This window comes from Acipenser ruthenus, chromosome 14 (assembly GCF_902713425.1).
Source record: "Acipenser ruthenus chromosome 14, fAciRut3.2 maternal haplotype, whole genome shotgun sequence".
Taxonomy (NCBI): domain Eukaryota; kingdom Metazoa; phylum Chordata; class Actinopteri; order Acipenseriformes; family Acipenseridae; genus Acipenser; species Acipenser ruthenus.
In genome coordinates, this window is record NC_081202.1 from 18,833,714 (window position 1) to 18,848,358 (window position 14,645).

The 14,645-nt window shown below is 35.8% G+C and overlaps 1 protein-coding gene across 2 annotated transcripts in view; it reads left to right on the plus strand.

Moving 5' to 3' along the window:
- LOC117419621 (cadherin-like and PC-esterase domain-containing protein 1) overlaps positions 1-14,645 on the plus strand; it is a 76,611-nt gene that overhangs the window by 13,740 nt on the left and 48,226 nt on the right. Inside the window, exons 4-12 of one of the 2 annotated variants that reach the window (XM_058986024.1) lie at positions 2,252-2,327; positions 4,255-4,339; positions 5,979-6,138; positions 7,371-7,513; positions 7,911-7,983; positions 9,677-9,844; positions 11,047-11,151; positions 12,605-12,771; positions 13,198-13,265. In XM_058986024.1, the coding sequence (XP_058842007.1) occupies positions 2,252-2,327; positions 4,255-4,339; positions 5,979-6,138; positions 7,371-7,513; positions 7,911-7,983; positions 9,677-9,844; positions 11,047-11,151; positions 12,605-12,771; positions 13,198-13,265 (1,045 nt within the window). The remainder of the gene's footprint in view (positions 1-2,251; positions 2,328-4,254; positions 4,340-5,978; positions 6,139-7,370; positions 7,514-7,910; positions 7,984-9,676; positions 9,845-11,046; positions 11,152-12,604; positions 12,772-13,197; positions 13,266-14,645) is intronic. The other variant, XM_058986025.1, reaches the window with a different exon arrangement.

Consider the following 14,645-nt stretch of genomic DNA (forward strand, 5'->3'; position numbering starts at 1 on the left):
AATAGAAAGAAGACAAGCGTTGAATTGACGACAGAACTGGCAGAAGGCACAAGTGTCGTTGTCCATCAAATCAACAGTACGAAGGTCACTCTTGAAATCAGGACTTAAAGGATGTGTTGCAGTAAGAATACCTCTGTTAAGAAAGGGGAACAAGACTAAAAGTCTACAATATGCACAAGAACACAGAAACTGGACTATGAAACAATGGTCAAAGGTGTTTTGGACTGTTGATGGATGGACAATGACAGCTGTGCCTTCTGCCAGTTGTGTTGTCAATTCAACCCTTGTCTTCTTCCTATTTCTTAAGGATATTATCTTCAAGTATTGCTCATCCTTCTTAGACAGCTTTTTGGGTCTTCCAGTCCTGGGTTTGTCAATTACAGATGATGTTTCTCTGTACTTGCTTCGGATACCACACCTTGAAAATTAAGTGATGCAAGCTATTTCACTCAATGTTTTTCCTTCTTTATGCAAGTCAAGGTTGTTACAATAGTAGAAAACACTAGTGGAGGCTTTGAGACCTCCCAGTCCCTCTGAATTCAAACAGCTTTTTTTTATTATACATAACAAACCCTCCAGTGACAGAGATGATGAGATATCTGAGCTGCTGAGCAGTGGTTGGATTTAAGCCCCATGTCACATTACTCTCATTGACTTGAATACTGAGACACATGAATTGTTAGTGATCATTATGATAGCTTTGTGCATTTAATTAATGACACCTTTCCTTTATATTACTTTAAAGTCTTTATATACTAATATATAATCCACATGGTTTAAATTTGACTGAACGTGCCAAATGTGCATTCTGTTATTTATTCACTAGAACATATTGTTCATCAGTTATTTATTAAAACTGTAGCATAGTTCCCGCTGTTGCCGTTTCACACATTTGGAAATCAAAATGCTGCATTTCTTTTCATAAAAGCAAGACTGTAAAGTGTTTCAGTGATAAATGAAAATGATTGTGTTACTAAATGCTAAAACAGAAATGTCCAGTTTTATGTCTTGGTGCATTGCAAATTGAAAACTACATTTACTGAGACATTTTAAACTTGTAATCTGTTAAACTTAGATTCACAGCCATACATAAAAGAATAAAGCTTGACACAAACAAAACATGCATGTCTGTAAAGGACAGAACACAATGCTAATTGACACGAGAAACCTTAAATAGAATTGTGCCTGTAGCATTGGATTAGCACAGCAATAAGTTCTATGTCTCTGACAGTGACATCCTCTGACACTTTTTCTGACCTCCAGTCACAAATCATTACTTTTTTAACCAGCAATATATGTTGTCATAAAATAACAGTCCTTTGTACAACATGGTTTCAATAAGAATATGCAGTATTGAGTGATTTAAAAAAAATCTGTTTTTTATTATTTGTGTTGAATACACAGATTTGTTCTCAAAGTTGTTCCGTGCTTTCAGGTAACCCAATTCTGCCGGTTCATGAGGTGATTGCTAACTGACTTCTAAACATGGCCATGGACATTTTGTTTTATACCTGATTTTCCTTTTTTTTGTTTTTTACTAGCAGCATTTAAAACCCAAAATACTTCAGAAGTACTTTATAGGCACTAGATACACTCAAGGAACATGCAAATGTGCAGTCTGTTTTCTTAAATAAGTATGACCTGAGAGCCATGGCATGCTAAATAGGGGCATTTTTTAAATCTGGCCAACAGATGGCCTCAGAGTAAATTAAACAGTGAAACAGCCTTGGCCCCCTGGTGTTCAGTCGCTATAAAAACATCAAAGACACACATGCTAGATGGAAGCATGGTTGATGCATCAGTACTACAGACTGGGATAAACTGCTGGGCGAAATATGTGAAAACAAAGAGCAGCTCATGACAGGGACCAGCTGTAGGCAGGGTGTTTTATCTTTCTGTTTTGAAATAAAATTCCTGACTATAACAGTGTTGTGCAATGTTTCTAATGTATTAAAGCTACAGTACAATACCTGAGAACAAAATGACACGAATCATAAGATATATACAATCTATCACTAGATCTGTGCAGTATAAAGTTATTTATTCAGTACATTTTGGTATTTTACATTTGTTAGAAATGAAAATAGGAACATTTCGTACCATGTTGCCGTGTTAAATAAAATCTCTGGAATAATAAGCAGCGCACAGTATGATGTTGACTAAAAGGATATCCTCTTCATAGCAGTGGTGTGATATATATATATATATATTTTTACTTGTTAATCCCATTTGTGCTGCATGTTTTCTCTAGGTAAACACCATTCCTTGGATTAAACAAGCATTCTTTAGTAATGAGGGTGTATGTCGCCTTCTTGACAGATTGGCAGGTAATTATGAACACTTCAAATATTGTACTGTAAACAGGTGGTTCAGAAATGGTGTTACTTTCTTTTTTTTACTTTGGTAACGAAAGGCACACTTGCGTAACAACTTTATACAAATGTGTGTTAAATGTCTGGTGTATTTTCATGTTTTATTTGACCTCAGTTTCTATGTGTAATGGGCAGTGTTGTGTGACACCCTTCCGTTATGCATTCTGTTCCCTGTGGGTGAGATGAGATGAGGTTAAAAGCTCTAAAACCATGAATACAGATGAGCTCTTTTTTGCATTGTGGTTAAGACACTCGCTTGCAGTGTGCTGATTAGATTTTGGAGATAAAAGGGGACTAACCCTACAGTAGGTAATAAAATGAAAGTAATGTAGTCTTGTCCATGAATGCACTGTAAATTACAGTGAACATATTTTTCCAGCGGTTTAGGCTAAGGAAGTTGAGTTTTCCTGATCCTCGCTTAATTCTCTGGGATTTCACCCTTGTACTGTTCATTTTGGACCTTATCCCAAAAAAAAAGTTTATTTTCACTTTCAATCCTGAACACATGGCTGAAAATCCAGTATTACATCCTGCTACACCCATGCAGAACCTCTATTGTTTCTGAGTTCAAGTGCAAAGTTAGACCCAGTTTTATTCTTAGAAGGAAAAAACAAAAAAGTGTTCTGTTTTAAAATTAGATATCTTTGTTTTACTTATTATTTTAACACAGATATTAATTTAAAGCCCCTGTAACTTAATGATTTTTTTCTACATTATATTTACCTATGCATTATGATTCCAATTTTAACAGAAATGCCCATCTCCTCTAATTCACCTCTTCCGCTGCCTACGCTCTCCCTAGGCGAGCTGCAGGAACTCACTTGTTCTATACAGCTCAGTAATCACATCCCCAGGCACCTCCCCGTCATGCTCAGAGCACTGCACACTGCAAGGGGCACATGCCATACAGGCAGTGCACTCAGCGGCAATATTCAGATTGCTCCCACCACAGGGAAGTGCTTTACAGTGGCTAACTGACTGACGAATTCGAAAATGTAAACAACCAGAAATGCCAAACAAACATCATCCCTATTGCTGTTTTGTAGAAATAAAAAAGTTTGCTGACGGCCCAAAATGTCTTTAATTAATTTAAATATACATGATTTAGAGTTCGCCTTTTTTTGATAATTCATATACTGTAGAATATATTTTACATATATGGTGTTTTTTGTGTGTGTATGATGCATACTTGTTCGCTTTATTAATTAAACAAGTGTCTTTTATAATCTGGTTTACCCTTATGTTTTACAGAAAAAATAAAACTCTGGGAGAGCACTAGAAAGCTTGACAGTACATTCTGTGTTTAGAATTGTTGGAGCACATTTTTAGAATAGCATGGATATGCTTGATAGATAATAGTTTTCTATCTAACCAAGGTCAAGAGACAATTTTAATTATACTGTTCTTGTAAGTTCAAGAATAAAAACAAAAGACTGGCATGGTTTGTAACATTTTATATGCTTTGAAGGTTTACAAAATGCCAAGCCTAAAAGGAGATGCCAAAGCCTGCTCAATGTTAAAAGATCATTTCAGTATACAAGAATCTGTAATGCAAATTGAAAGCGCTGTGTATGTCATTTATTATTACTATGGCATTCTGAATGCATAATAAACTCCAATGCCAGTCAGTGGGCAAAAGCATTCTACTTTGTATTGCTTCGCATTACACCTAGCGTATGATGCTTTGTCTTAGTTGGTGTGCTGACAATGAGGAACACAAGTCACCTCACATGGTTTTTATTTATTTATTTATTTATTCATTCATTCATTCAGACATAAACATGTGATGTGGGAAGCATCCAGGAAAAGGGGGGACCTCCATTTTTTGGATGATAAATGTGAGATATTTATTTATTTAGCTTACCGTATATTCTTTTTTCAGAGCTGCAGATTCCAGTTGCTTCCTCTGTTTGTGGGGTTCACAGAGTTCAGCCAACAGATACCAGCCGGACAGCCAGGGCTGGGAGGTCAGTGTTTACTAATGGCAGCAGCCTTTATTTTAAGCATCAACAATGAAATCGCCTCAGGCGTGCTCGGCTAAGAGAAAAAGAAATCCTATTATATCTGTTTACTACCACTTTAGTGGATTCACTTGTTTATGTAATGTAAACAAACACCATCAAAAGCCTGTCTTAGCCTTAGATGACCTGTACAAACTGAATATGTTCATTCCTGTAAGAAATCCACTGGGACAGTTTTCAAAGTAAATTTTGCTTTAGTTTTGAAAAAACACACTTTTTATTGTTTTTGTGATTAATGGAAATATATTATTTGAACAGACAAAATAAGAAAATAACACTTTTTTTACAATTGCAGCACCACCCTTACAAAAAAAAACAACCCTGCAGTAATGTAGTAAACAAATACTGCAGCAGTACAAATGCAACATTTTGGACGCATTAGTACCGCAGTACTACTGTAACTGCATGTACACTGCGGTTATACTGCAGTACAGATAAGTAACTGCATTGCTCCTCATTGTCACTGCATTGTACTGCCGTTTATTTTTGTAAGGGTATAATTGTGTAAATAACAACATGTGTAGGAGAGCCGCATCAGTCTCCAGCTCGTTTTGACCAGTACCATTCCTGGCAAGGTTTTCTCAACACAGCTTGCAGTATCAATCGAGAACAATATATATATATATATATATATATATATATATATATATATATATATATATATATATATATATAATGTCATTGAGATCGCTGTAGAATGAGAAAATACTGTGTGCTGCTTTGCAGACACAGTATTTTGACATGATAGCTTTGACATGATAGCGCTCCCTGTGGAAATGGCGTGTGAGGCAGCTGGGTGGTTCAAACTGCATATTAGATGTATAAGTGTGTCACACAAATTGTAATAATCTGTATATTGCCAACAAATTTCTATTTTGTCATAACCGTATAACCTGTTGGAACAGAGTGAGACCACTAGGAGCTCATAAAACCTTCCCTTCACGCACCAGACATTACCCCATGCCCAGGAGTATACTAAATCTCCCTACCAAGTACCATATCTTTGTTGTTTTGATATATTGCTGTAACTGCGATGCAAGGTTTGTACTGATGTGTTACGCAGGATTCATGAAAGCAGCTTGATTCAGAAATCATATTTTCTGGCCCAATGAAACATAACATGTTTTGTGTTCAACCAATAAAGTTATTTCAGACTAGCAGTGGATAATGAGATTTTGGAAAGTTAAGCTGTCCCAACTTCACCTCCCAGCCCATGGTATGCTCCCCATCTTAACACCATTGTACTGAAATATACTAACTTGCTCTTTCATATAACTCATTCCACTGTATTTCACAGACAAAACCCAGCTATTTTGTAAGCTAGAATTTTTTTATTTCTTTGTTACTGGGTAGAATGTCAGTTTCTGTTCTTCCAGGTGGTTTTGTCATTAATTGGGGTACCACTATTGCAAAGTGTGCACAGAAGGTTACATCTGTTATCCTGTTATCCTGTTTCTGATTCTGTATTTAATTAAGAACTCAGTTCTGCTCCCTCCTGGCACTCTTCACATACTTGTCACATTTCATATGTTTTGTATTTGTCACTGCAGCCATTCATCATTTGTTTTGTATCTCACCATCCCAGGTTCCAGACAAATGCTCCTCTGAGACCTATAATGGGACACAGTGTTTTTGCCATTGTCAAAGTGTATGTGCTCGTTACATCTGTAACACCTCTGACAGCGTTCTTTCATTCAACTGGACTGGTTAAGAGAGGCCTTGTTAAAAACAGCTATGCAACAAAGGTAAATTAGCCTCATTAGCCAAGTGCTAACAAAAAGCAGATGGCAAGTAATATTTAACATATTTTAATAATTACAGTGTGTTTACTGTACCCACAGAATCCTAGTTATAGATAGATAGATAGATAGATAGATAGATAGATAGATAGATAGATAGATAGATAGATAGACATGTTCATTATTGTATCATTCCACTGTTACTGTGTTTTATCTGAAATAGTTTTACTCAAGGTTACTGCTCCAACAGAACACTTTTCAGAGGCCTGAAGGGTTCATGAACACTGCAGTGTTTACACATTTTATAAACACATTTTTATGATTGAAAAAAAAAAATACAATCAGGGTTATGTTGAAATATATATTGCTGGAGTTTGTATTATGCCCTGCTAATGTGTAGCAAGTTTGTTATCATTGCCAATGCATTGATTATTTCCATATACAGTATACCCTTGCACTTAATTTAAAGTGTAAACCTGATCTCAAGCTCTACAGATCAGGTGCGTCGACCTCACAGGAATCAATAAACTGGTAGCATTTTGGATGCCTGCACTCATGAACAAAAACTCAGAGATTGTGTCAGAATTTGTATTTTATTATTTATTCATTCATTATGGAGGTTAAAATCAAAACAAAATGCAATGATTAACAAAAAGGAGGCTGTGTGGTCCAGTGGTTAAAGAAAAGGGCTTGTAACCAGGAGGTCCCCGGTTCAAATCCCACCTCAGCCACATTGTGTGACCCTGAGCAAGTCACTTAACCTCCTTGTGCTCCGTCTTTCAGGTGAGACGTAATTGTAAGTGACTCTGCAGCTGATGCATAGTTTACACACCCTAGTCTCTGTAAGTCGCCTTGGATAAAGGCGTCTGCTAAATAAACTAATAATAATAATAATAATGCATTACATAACAAAATGACCAGTGTAGTGTACTCATTTACTTCCATAATAGCAGTCAGATAAAAATCCCATACATTGCTTTCTAGTCCAAGTGGCTGAGGTCGCACCGCCCCCTTGTGGCCTTCATGAATAGTGCAGTACAGCATCTTTTTTATGTAGCGTTATTGACCAATAATGTGTTGAGAGCTAACATAATTTCCTTCCTATTAAGTACGGTCTTTATTTCTAATCTCTGAGACTAACTGATAGGTTTCAAGTGAAATGTTATCAGGCTACTCTTTTTAATTTTTAATTACAGAATGTTATTTCTGGAACTAATTAGGTGTGAAATCTTTAACAGCTGCATATGTTTTTTGAGAAATACCTTGGAACAGAAGCCTCACTGCAGGCTTTGGAAAATGTGAAGGAGACCTTAGGCAAGCTGTTAATGGCAGCAGATATATCGAGTGAAATGTCAACCACGGGACCAAAGACATTGAAGAGGTTAGTGCTGGGACTTTGTTAGCATCAATCTTATTTACATAGGCAATGTCATTCTTAACAGTCTGGTTATTGGCAACTCAGTAGGCAGCACGACTGCCTATGGGTCAGCAGGTCAAAGGTTAATACCCTGCCTTTGTTAGCATATTTCATCTACTGACATTGATTGCCTACAGCTGACAGAGGTGCTGTCTTTCAAAGTTGTATGCAGTCTTAGAACTGCTGTTGTAAACTATTGCTGTGAACTGTCAAGGAAATCCATTCCTGGGTTGTACTGCCTGGTAATCTGTTCAGCATTTACACTGGGGTTAACACAAGTGCATGACATATGAGGATTTAAATTAGAAATTGGGGATAATTATGTTTGTAATAATGTATTGCTTTGTAACTTTCTTTCTAGATGTAGATTATGTTTTCAGCTGCTGACTTTCACCCTTGGGTTTAATTCTTCCTTAGTCCCCACATTTCTTAAGGTAAGTCTTTATAACTTTGTACATGTTTAACCCTGCCTCTATGATTATTTAATTGCTTAAACATTTAATGTTTGCTTATATAAAGGGTAATAGTAAACAATAAGAGCAATGTAATATTCCGATTTGACTTTTTATTGAGACTTCTTTTTCTTTCAATTAAAGTTACAACATATGACCACAAGGTGGCAGGAATTCTATTTTAGAGCCCTACGCAAACTCTTTAGTCGAGAGTAGAGAGGAAAAAAAAGACAAAGCAATTGTTATTTTACAACAAAATGCATTTTGGGTATGGTAAGTTAAATCCCATTAAAATTAAAGAAAATATTTTAATTGTGAGGGAAACTATTAATAATATTGTAACAGGCAGTGTTGTGTGATACACTGCCATTACAGATTCTGTCCTATCCCCTGTCGGTGAGATGAGATGAGGTTAAAAGCTTTAAAACCACCAATGCAGACATGCCTGGCTCTTTTGCCCAGCCTCTGCCCTGTTACAGTATTTGCAATTTACTACAAACAATTGTAATATTGAACACTACAAAAGAAGGACTCCAAGATCGAGTGAGAGAAGATCACTGGGAGGTGGAAAGATGTTCTCTCCATAAGTTGATCAGAGGGACATTTATGTTTCCTACTGTCTCTGTTAATACAGTATATCACACATTGCTTGTCTAAATAAAATATCCATGGTAACCCCTACCTCTCTCTTCTTGGGATCCAGGGAGAGGTCATTTAGGAGGGGCATGCTTGTTATCAAGGTGAACATTAGGTATCATTTTAAACATCCACACTTCTGAACAATAAATTACTGTACAATGCAGAACCCTTACCAATCTAATATCTAGCAGATGGATTATAATGTAAGCATTTGTAAGACATTTGACCAGATCCCTCCCTTAACATTCCTGATATATTTTTGATTGGTTACAGTGCTGGTCTTTGCTTTGTTCTTTTTTACAAGTTTGCTCTTTCTGTGCTTTTATTGACAGGATTATTTTAATCATGGATATGGAGCACATTTATTATGTTTTTATGCCACATCTTTCTTCAGTATTAAACTGGTCTGGGCTTAGAACTTTCAGAATTTTCTTAGCAGTATCAGCTGATAGATGTAAAAGATTTGAAAAGATAGATCACATTGGTAATTATTTTTTTTTTTTTGTACTGTGTGGTCAAAGGAAATGGCATAAGCCAATATAAATATGATGCTAACAAAACCAATAGTTTTGATCTGTATCACCAGACACTAAAGAGAGTGGAATATGCATTAAATTAGTAATTATATTATTATTATAGTAATTATATTATTGTTTTGATAGTTTACTTATTTTTACAGAATTTTTTCCTCTGGTGCCAGTCATTAATATATATATATATATATATATATATATATATATATATATATATATATATATATATATATATAGTAACAAAACAAATGTCTATAAAAAAAAAACAGTCATTTGCATTACCGTTTTAACTGTATTTATTAATACATTGTAGAACAAAAAAAAAAAAAAAAAAAATTCCAAAAATGTCATTAGTTTCATTACCACTAGAGGGCACCATATCATCACTTACCCTCCAGCATAGATCGGTGGGAAGATGTAGTGTGGAATGATAGAATTAGAATGGGTATTAAATACAGCGTGTTCAATGTCAACTGGTATTTTTACAAGCTTTATCTTTTCAGGTACAGGATGAATTGGACTTTGAAGACCTAGAAGACCCAGGATTTGATGGTCAAATTACAAAAGAATGTATCCTTGAAGATACATTAAACTTTGTATTACCCAGCTACAGTGACATTGACAGACTACATGAAGCCTTCCAAAAGAGGAGCACAGAATTAGGGGGGAAGGTAAAGGCTTTTTGATTACACATGTTACTACCTCTGTCTGCCTTTCACACCCTCCCTGGTTTAATATGTACAGGGTGCTGCAGTGTCCATTCATGTTCACTTTTATAGAAGTATATCTTTCCACCACTCCAATGAACCAATGAAGAAAATGGCATTTCCCTTTTTTAAATGGTGTTTTTGTTAGATTGTTTTTTTTTTTTTTGTTTTTTTTTACTGAAAACGCCTATGGAGCAACTTGGCACGGATGAGAAATACCCCTAACCAATGTGTTTTTTGTGTTGATTAGAATCACTTTGTGTATCATTTTCTGTTTCAGTTGTCCACAACCTGTTGAATTTTAAATCTCAGATCTCTTAAGAGCTCTCAAATGTTTTTTCTCTCTCAACTCTCTGCTCCCACTGGATGCAAGAAACACCAAATGCGTTCCCTTTTAAAAGCAAAGACAACTGTAATAAAGCATAGGGAAGACATGGTAGAGCCCAGCGATGTATGGTAAAGCATATAAATAAATAAAAACATGGCAAATCTCTACATCTTATAACCAGGGGAAAACTGCAAATTTACCATGGTAATCTTTTTTCCAAGGGGTTGAACATAGTATGTTAATTCTATGTACAATTTAATGGTAATGCTTTCATCCATTTGGGGCAGTGTTGCAGGGGGACAGGTTAATGGTTACACTCTGGTTTACATGTTGTATTTAGACAGAAGACCTGTATTAGGGTTCTTTAAGTTTTATAAAGTCTCCAAGATGTGATGATTAAAACAGAACATGATATACATGAATCAAATACTTGCAGTTTAGTTGCTCCTTAACAGGATCATGTAGAGTAGACTATTTTTTAATGTAATTTCTGAATCCAGTTTAGAGACATTTGATATCCAGTCTAATGCTGGCATATGAAGAATGTGGGCAAACACATCCAAGCACTTTGAAGTATTCTATAGTGTGCTGTGAAGCATCACTGACAATGCTGTAACTCTAGTAGAAGTCTGGGTTCTTCAATCACCTTGTTGAAATGTACAACATGCAAGCTTTTCCACAGTCATTCAGCACTAGCCATTGCTTTCTTATGAGGAAACAGCTTGATGAAATAAAATGATATCTTGGAGAGCTTGTACATGGTATCAAAAAGCAAATGTTTCTTATAAAACTAAATTCACTTTAAAATGCCTTTAATTTTTTAATTTTTATTTTAAAGGATGAAGGATGCATCCAAATTCAAGGCCTGTGTCTTACTTCTGAGGACTTTGAGTTAATTATTCAGTTTCTAAGGAAACTGAAAAGCCCAGGAGCTTTTGAATTGGTATATGTTTTATTTTTCTTTATAATTATTGCACATACATAATAATGTATTTTATATGCTACGTAGCATATATATATATATATATATATATATATATATATATATATATATATATATATATATATATATATCACAGCAATTATAGTTGCACCTACATTAACTGGTTGCATTTTAGCACTGTTTTTTTATTAATATATTACCAATAAGTAAGTTATTTTCAAAAGGGACCATCCTTTAAGGTTTTCAGGGGTCTCTCCATGTTCTTCTTTGTGTTAGATGTGTGTCAATTACAGCTGGCAATTCCAAGATGTAGGATAAAAATGTTGTTTATTGTACATAGGAGTTGTATATATATATATGTACTGTAATTTACTACAAGTTTTTATTAAAATTGTTACACTATATTTTACTTTTGATTTTATGTAACAGTTTTGAATTTGTGCATATCGAATGTAGAAAGTGGAGATAATAGAAGTTGATTATATAGTATCCACTTTGTAACGCTTCTGTGAAAAATGAAACTTGGTAGGTTACCACAGTATTATCATAAGTGTATTGTCAGTACTACTGCCTATTGGATTGATTGCCTAATATGTCTTAAAGAGGGGTTCTTAATGCAGCATTTTCACTGGAACACACAACTCCTTTTCATGCATGGTATCTTTCCAATCGGTAAAAATGTTTCCACAGCAGTGCTGTAAAGTGCCCAACTGACTTCATAATCACCTAGTAAAAGCAGTGCAGGGCAAGCCATGTAAACGCGGTTCCCTGCTTGTGGCAACTTGACAATCTTGGCTGACAACCAACAGGGAGCTCTGCTTTAGCCTTTACACTCCTGCAGGGTTAGGTAGGAACATCCGATGAGGCTAGGACCCTGTTAACACTACTGGGCTGGCTTGCCTTAACTTGTTACTGGTCAGACACCACTTCCCAGGCTCGGTATCTTGGTAACATCCAGTGGTTAGGTTTGGCAGGTGATAAGAGATTGGTTTTACAGAGGGGCTAAGCAGTACTGCTCATTTAAGGGGGTTGCATCGATGATGCAATATTCAAATTGGGTATTTTAAATTGGGAAGAAAAAAAAAACAGGGGTAAATGTTTTGTTCTCAATATGTATTTAAAGCTGCTGGTGGCATAAATAGCTTACTTTAAAACATTAACTAACTAATGCATTGGTGCAGAATGCATAACACTGAAATATCCATACCGGTATCTTAATTGGAGTGGCATGCATTCAGTGGTAGCCAGTTTTCAGACTATTTTGAGAATATTGCATTGGTCTCAGTGCTACGGGATATCTAATCCCCTTAAAGTTTTTACTGACAAAACAAGGTACTAGGTTGCAGTAAGTGAGACATGAAAAGGGTATAAAGTATCTGCAGATGGATTAAGAGAAACTGAAAGGGATAAAGAAGAAAACCTGTAGAACTAATTATCGGTGTCCGGTTTACAGCTTTATCCGTCTGCTTCTCCCAAACTCCGAAGACTGCTGAAGGATATTTCCAAGAGATTTCACCAAAAAGGAGAAACTTCTGTCATTCAAATGAATGTCTTCTTCACAGAGTTACTACAAACACTCTACCCAGTCATCTTGCAAAGCAGTATTATAAACTATTTGTGGTAAGACATCCTTAATTGCTTTAAGGTAACAGGAATGTGGATTCAGTTAACTTTAGCCCAAACAGCTTATGATTACATATGTAATGCATTCAAGGTATTCAGTGCTGTGGAAATTGCTGATGTTGGTTTCTTGATTGGAGCTTTAGTTTTGGAGCCTCCTAATCCCTCGTCTGTCTGTCTGTGTGTATTTTCTTTCCTACACACTCTATCTTCTTGATCGATAGAGGCAGTCAATACCCTGAGTTAAACTCTTGCTCAAATAGTTTAGTTTTTGAGTATCACAGACATTTTGAAAGAACTATGATTTATTATGCTATCTCTAAATTGTTCGATTTATTGTGTCATATGGCTTCATTTTTAAATAATGAACAATTGCAATAGCTGCTTAATGGGATTATTGCTGATCTTAGTCTTTCATTTTTTCAGGACCACAGACCCTGATAATCTCAGGAAAGTGCCATTTGGTGTTTTTGAAAAGACCAAACAACAACTTGGTAAGAAACAGGCAATTGCTTTCTATTTTCAGTGGGGAAAATACAGTGCTTTTTGTCTCCCAGTTTATACTGGTAATGCAGTAATGGTTATGGTTACGGTAATGGTTTGGTTGATTGGACAGCGGCTGTCTTTTCTTTGGTGAATACAATTGCAGTGACTCTTTAAAAAAAATACCAGAAGAAGATACAAATGAACAAAACCAAACATTTATTTACAGTGAATGTCGGGGTATCTTTTAAAAAGTACGAATACATTGATAAAAACAATAGCAACAAAATGAGCTCTCCTGGGTCTTAAGGGATTAAAGTGAGTTCAGCCAGCCGACCAGCTGCCCCAGTCCTGCCTTGCAGTGTATTGGGTCGTGCTTCGCTGACCCTTGCTGGGGCCACTTCAATTTCAATAATCAAAACTCCACCAGAGGCGTACCACGGGTGGGTCAGCCGATAACCAAGACTGTAATATGCACTTTTGGTTGCTGTTAGGCCAGCCAGTAATAGCATAGTTAGAAATAGCTGACAAACTAAAGACAAGCAGCCCAAAAAACTGTCAAAGCTGGGCTGTCCCAAAACACGTGTGCACTTGTGCCCACTACTCCCTGTTAACACCTGACCTGGAAGTGTATGGGTCTGGTATTAATTTGTTGGTGCAGTGGCTATCTTTATAACACACCCAAAGGGCTCCCACCAGTCCCGGATTAGCTGACCTGCAATCCCACTGGCTAGATATTACACTTCTGTGACCGCAATGCACATTTAATACTTGTATTGCTCTACACCAGAACGACAGTGCATTGATTTCAAGTGTTAAGCCGCCTGTTGTCATACCCTTGGTTGCTCATCCTTCTACAATGCAGTCCAAAATAACAGTATATTTTATTTTAAACACAAACAGCATTTACTCTTTGTTTTGACTGTATGGTAAGATTAATTCCTAAACTTTCCTTAAATAACAAAAGGGGTGTCTTGGAAAAACTTGATAACCCACATTTTATATTTTCATAATATAATGAAAACTGAAATTAATGTTGGTTAAGGAGTTTTTTCACCACATCTTTTTTTTTCATTTTGCAGGAATACTGTATTAAGCAAACGGTAATACTGTATTAAGCAAAATTAGCTGAATCTGAAACATTGTGGGATATCCAGTTCTTCCAGGAAACCCCTCTGTAACCCATTTATTACTTCTCATCAAGCTTCATTTCATCAGAAACCTTTGTTTGCTTTCATTAAACCCACACAAAAGGATAATAATAATGAAAACAACAGGTTTGAGTGTTTTGATGTTTATTATGTACTGTGATAAATAAAGTGCATTATTAACAGCAAATGTGATGAGCAACCAGATGTGAGATGAATTGTTTTTTAACAACATTATATAGA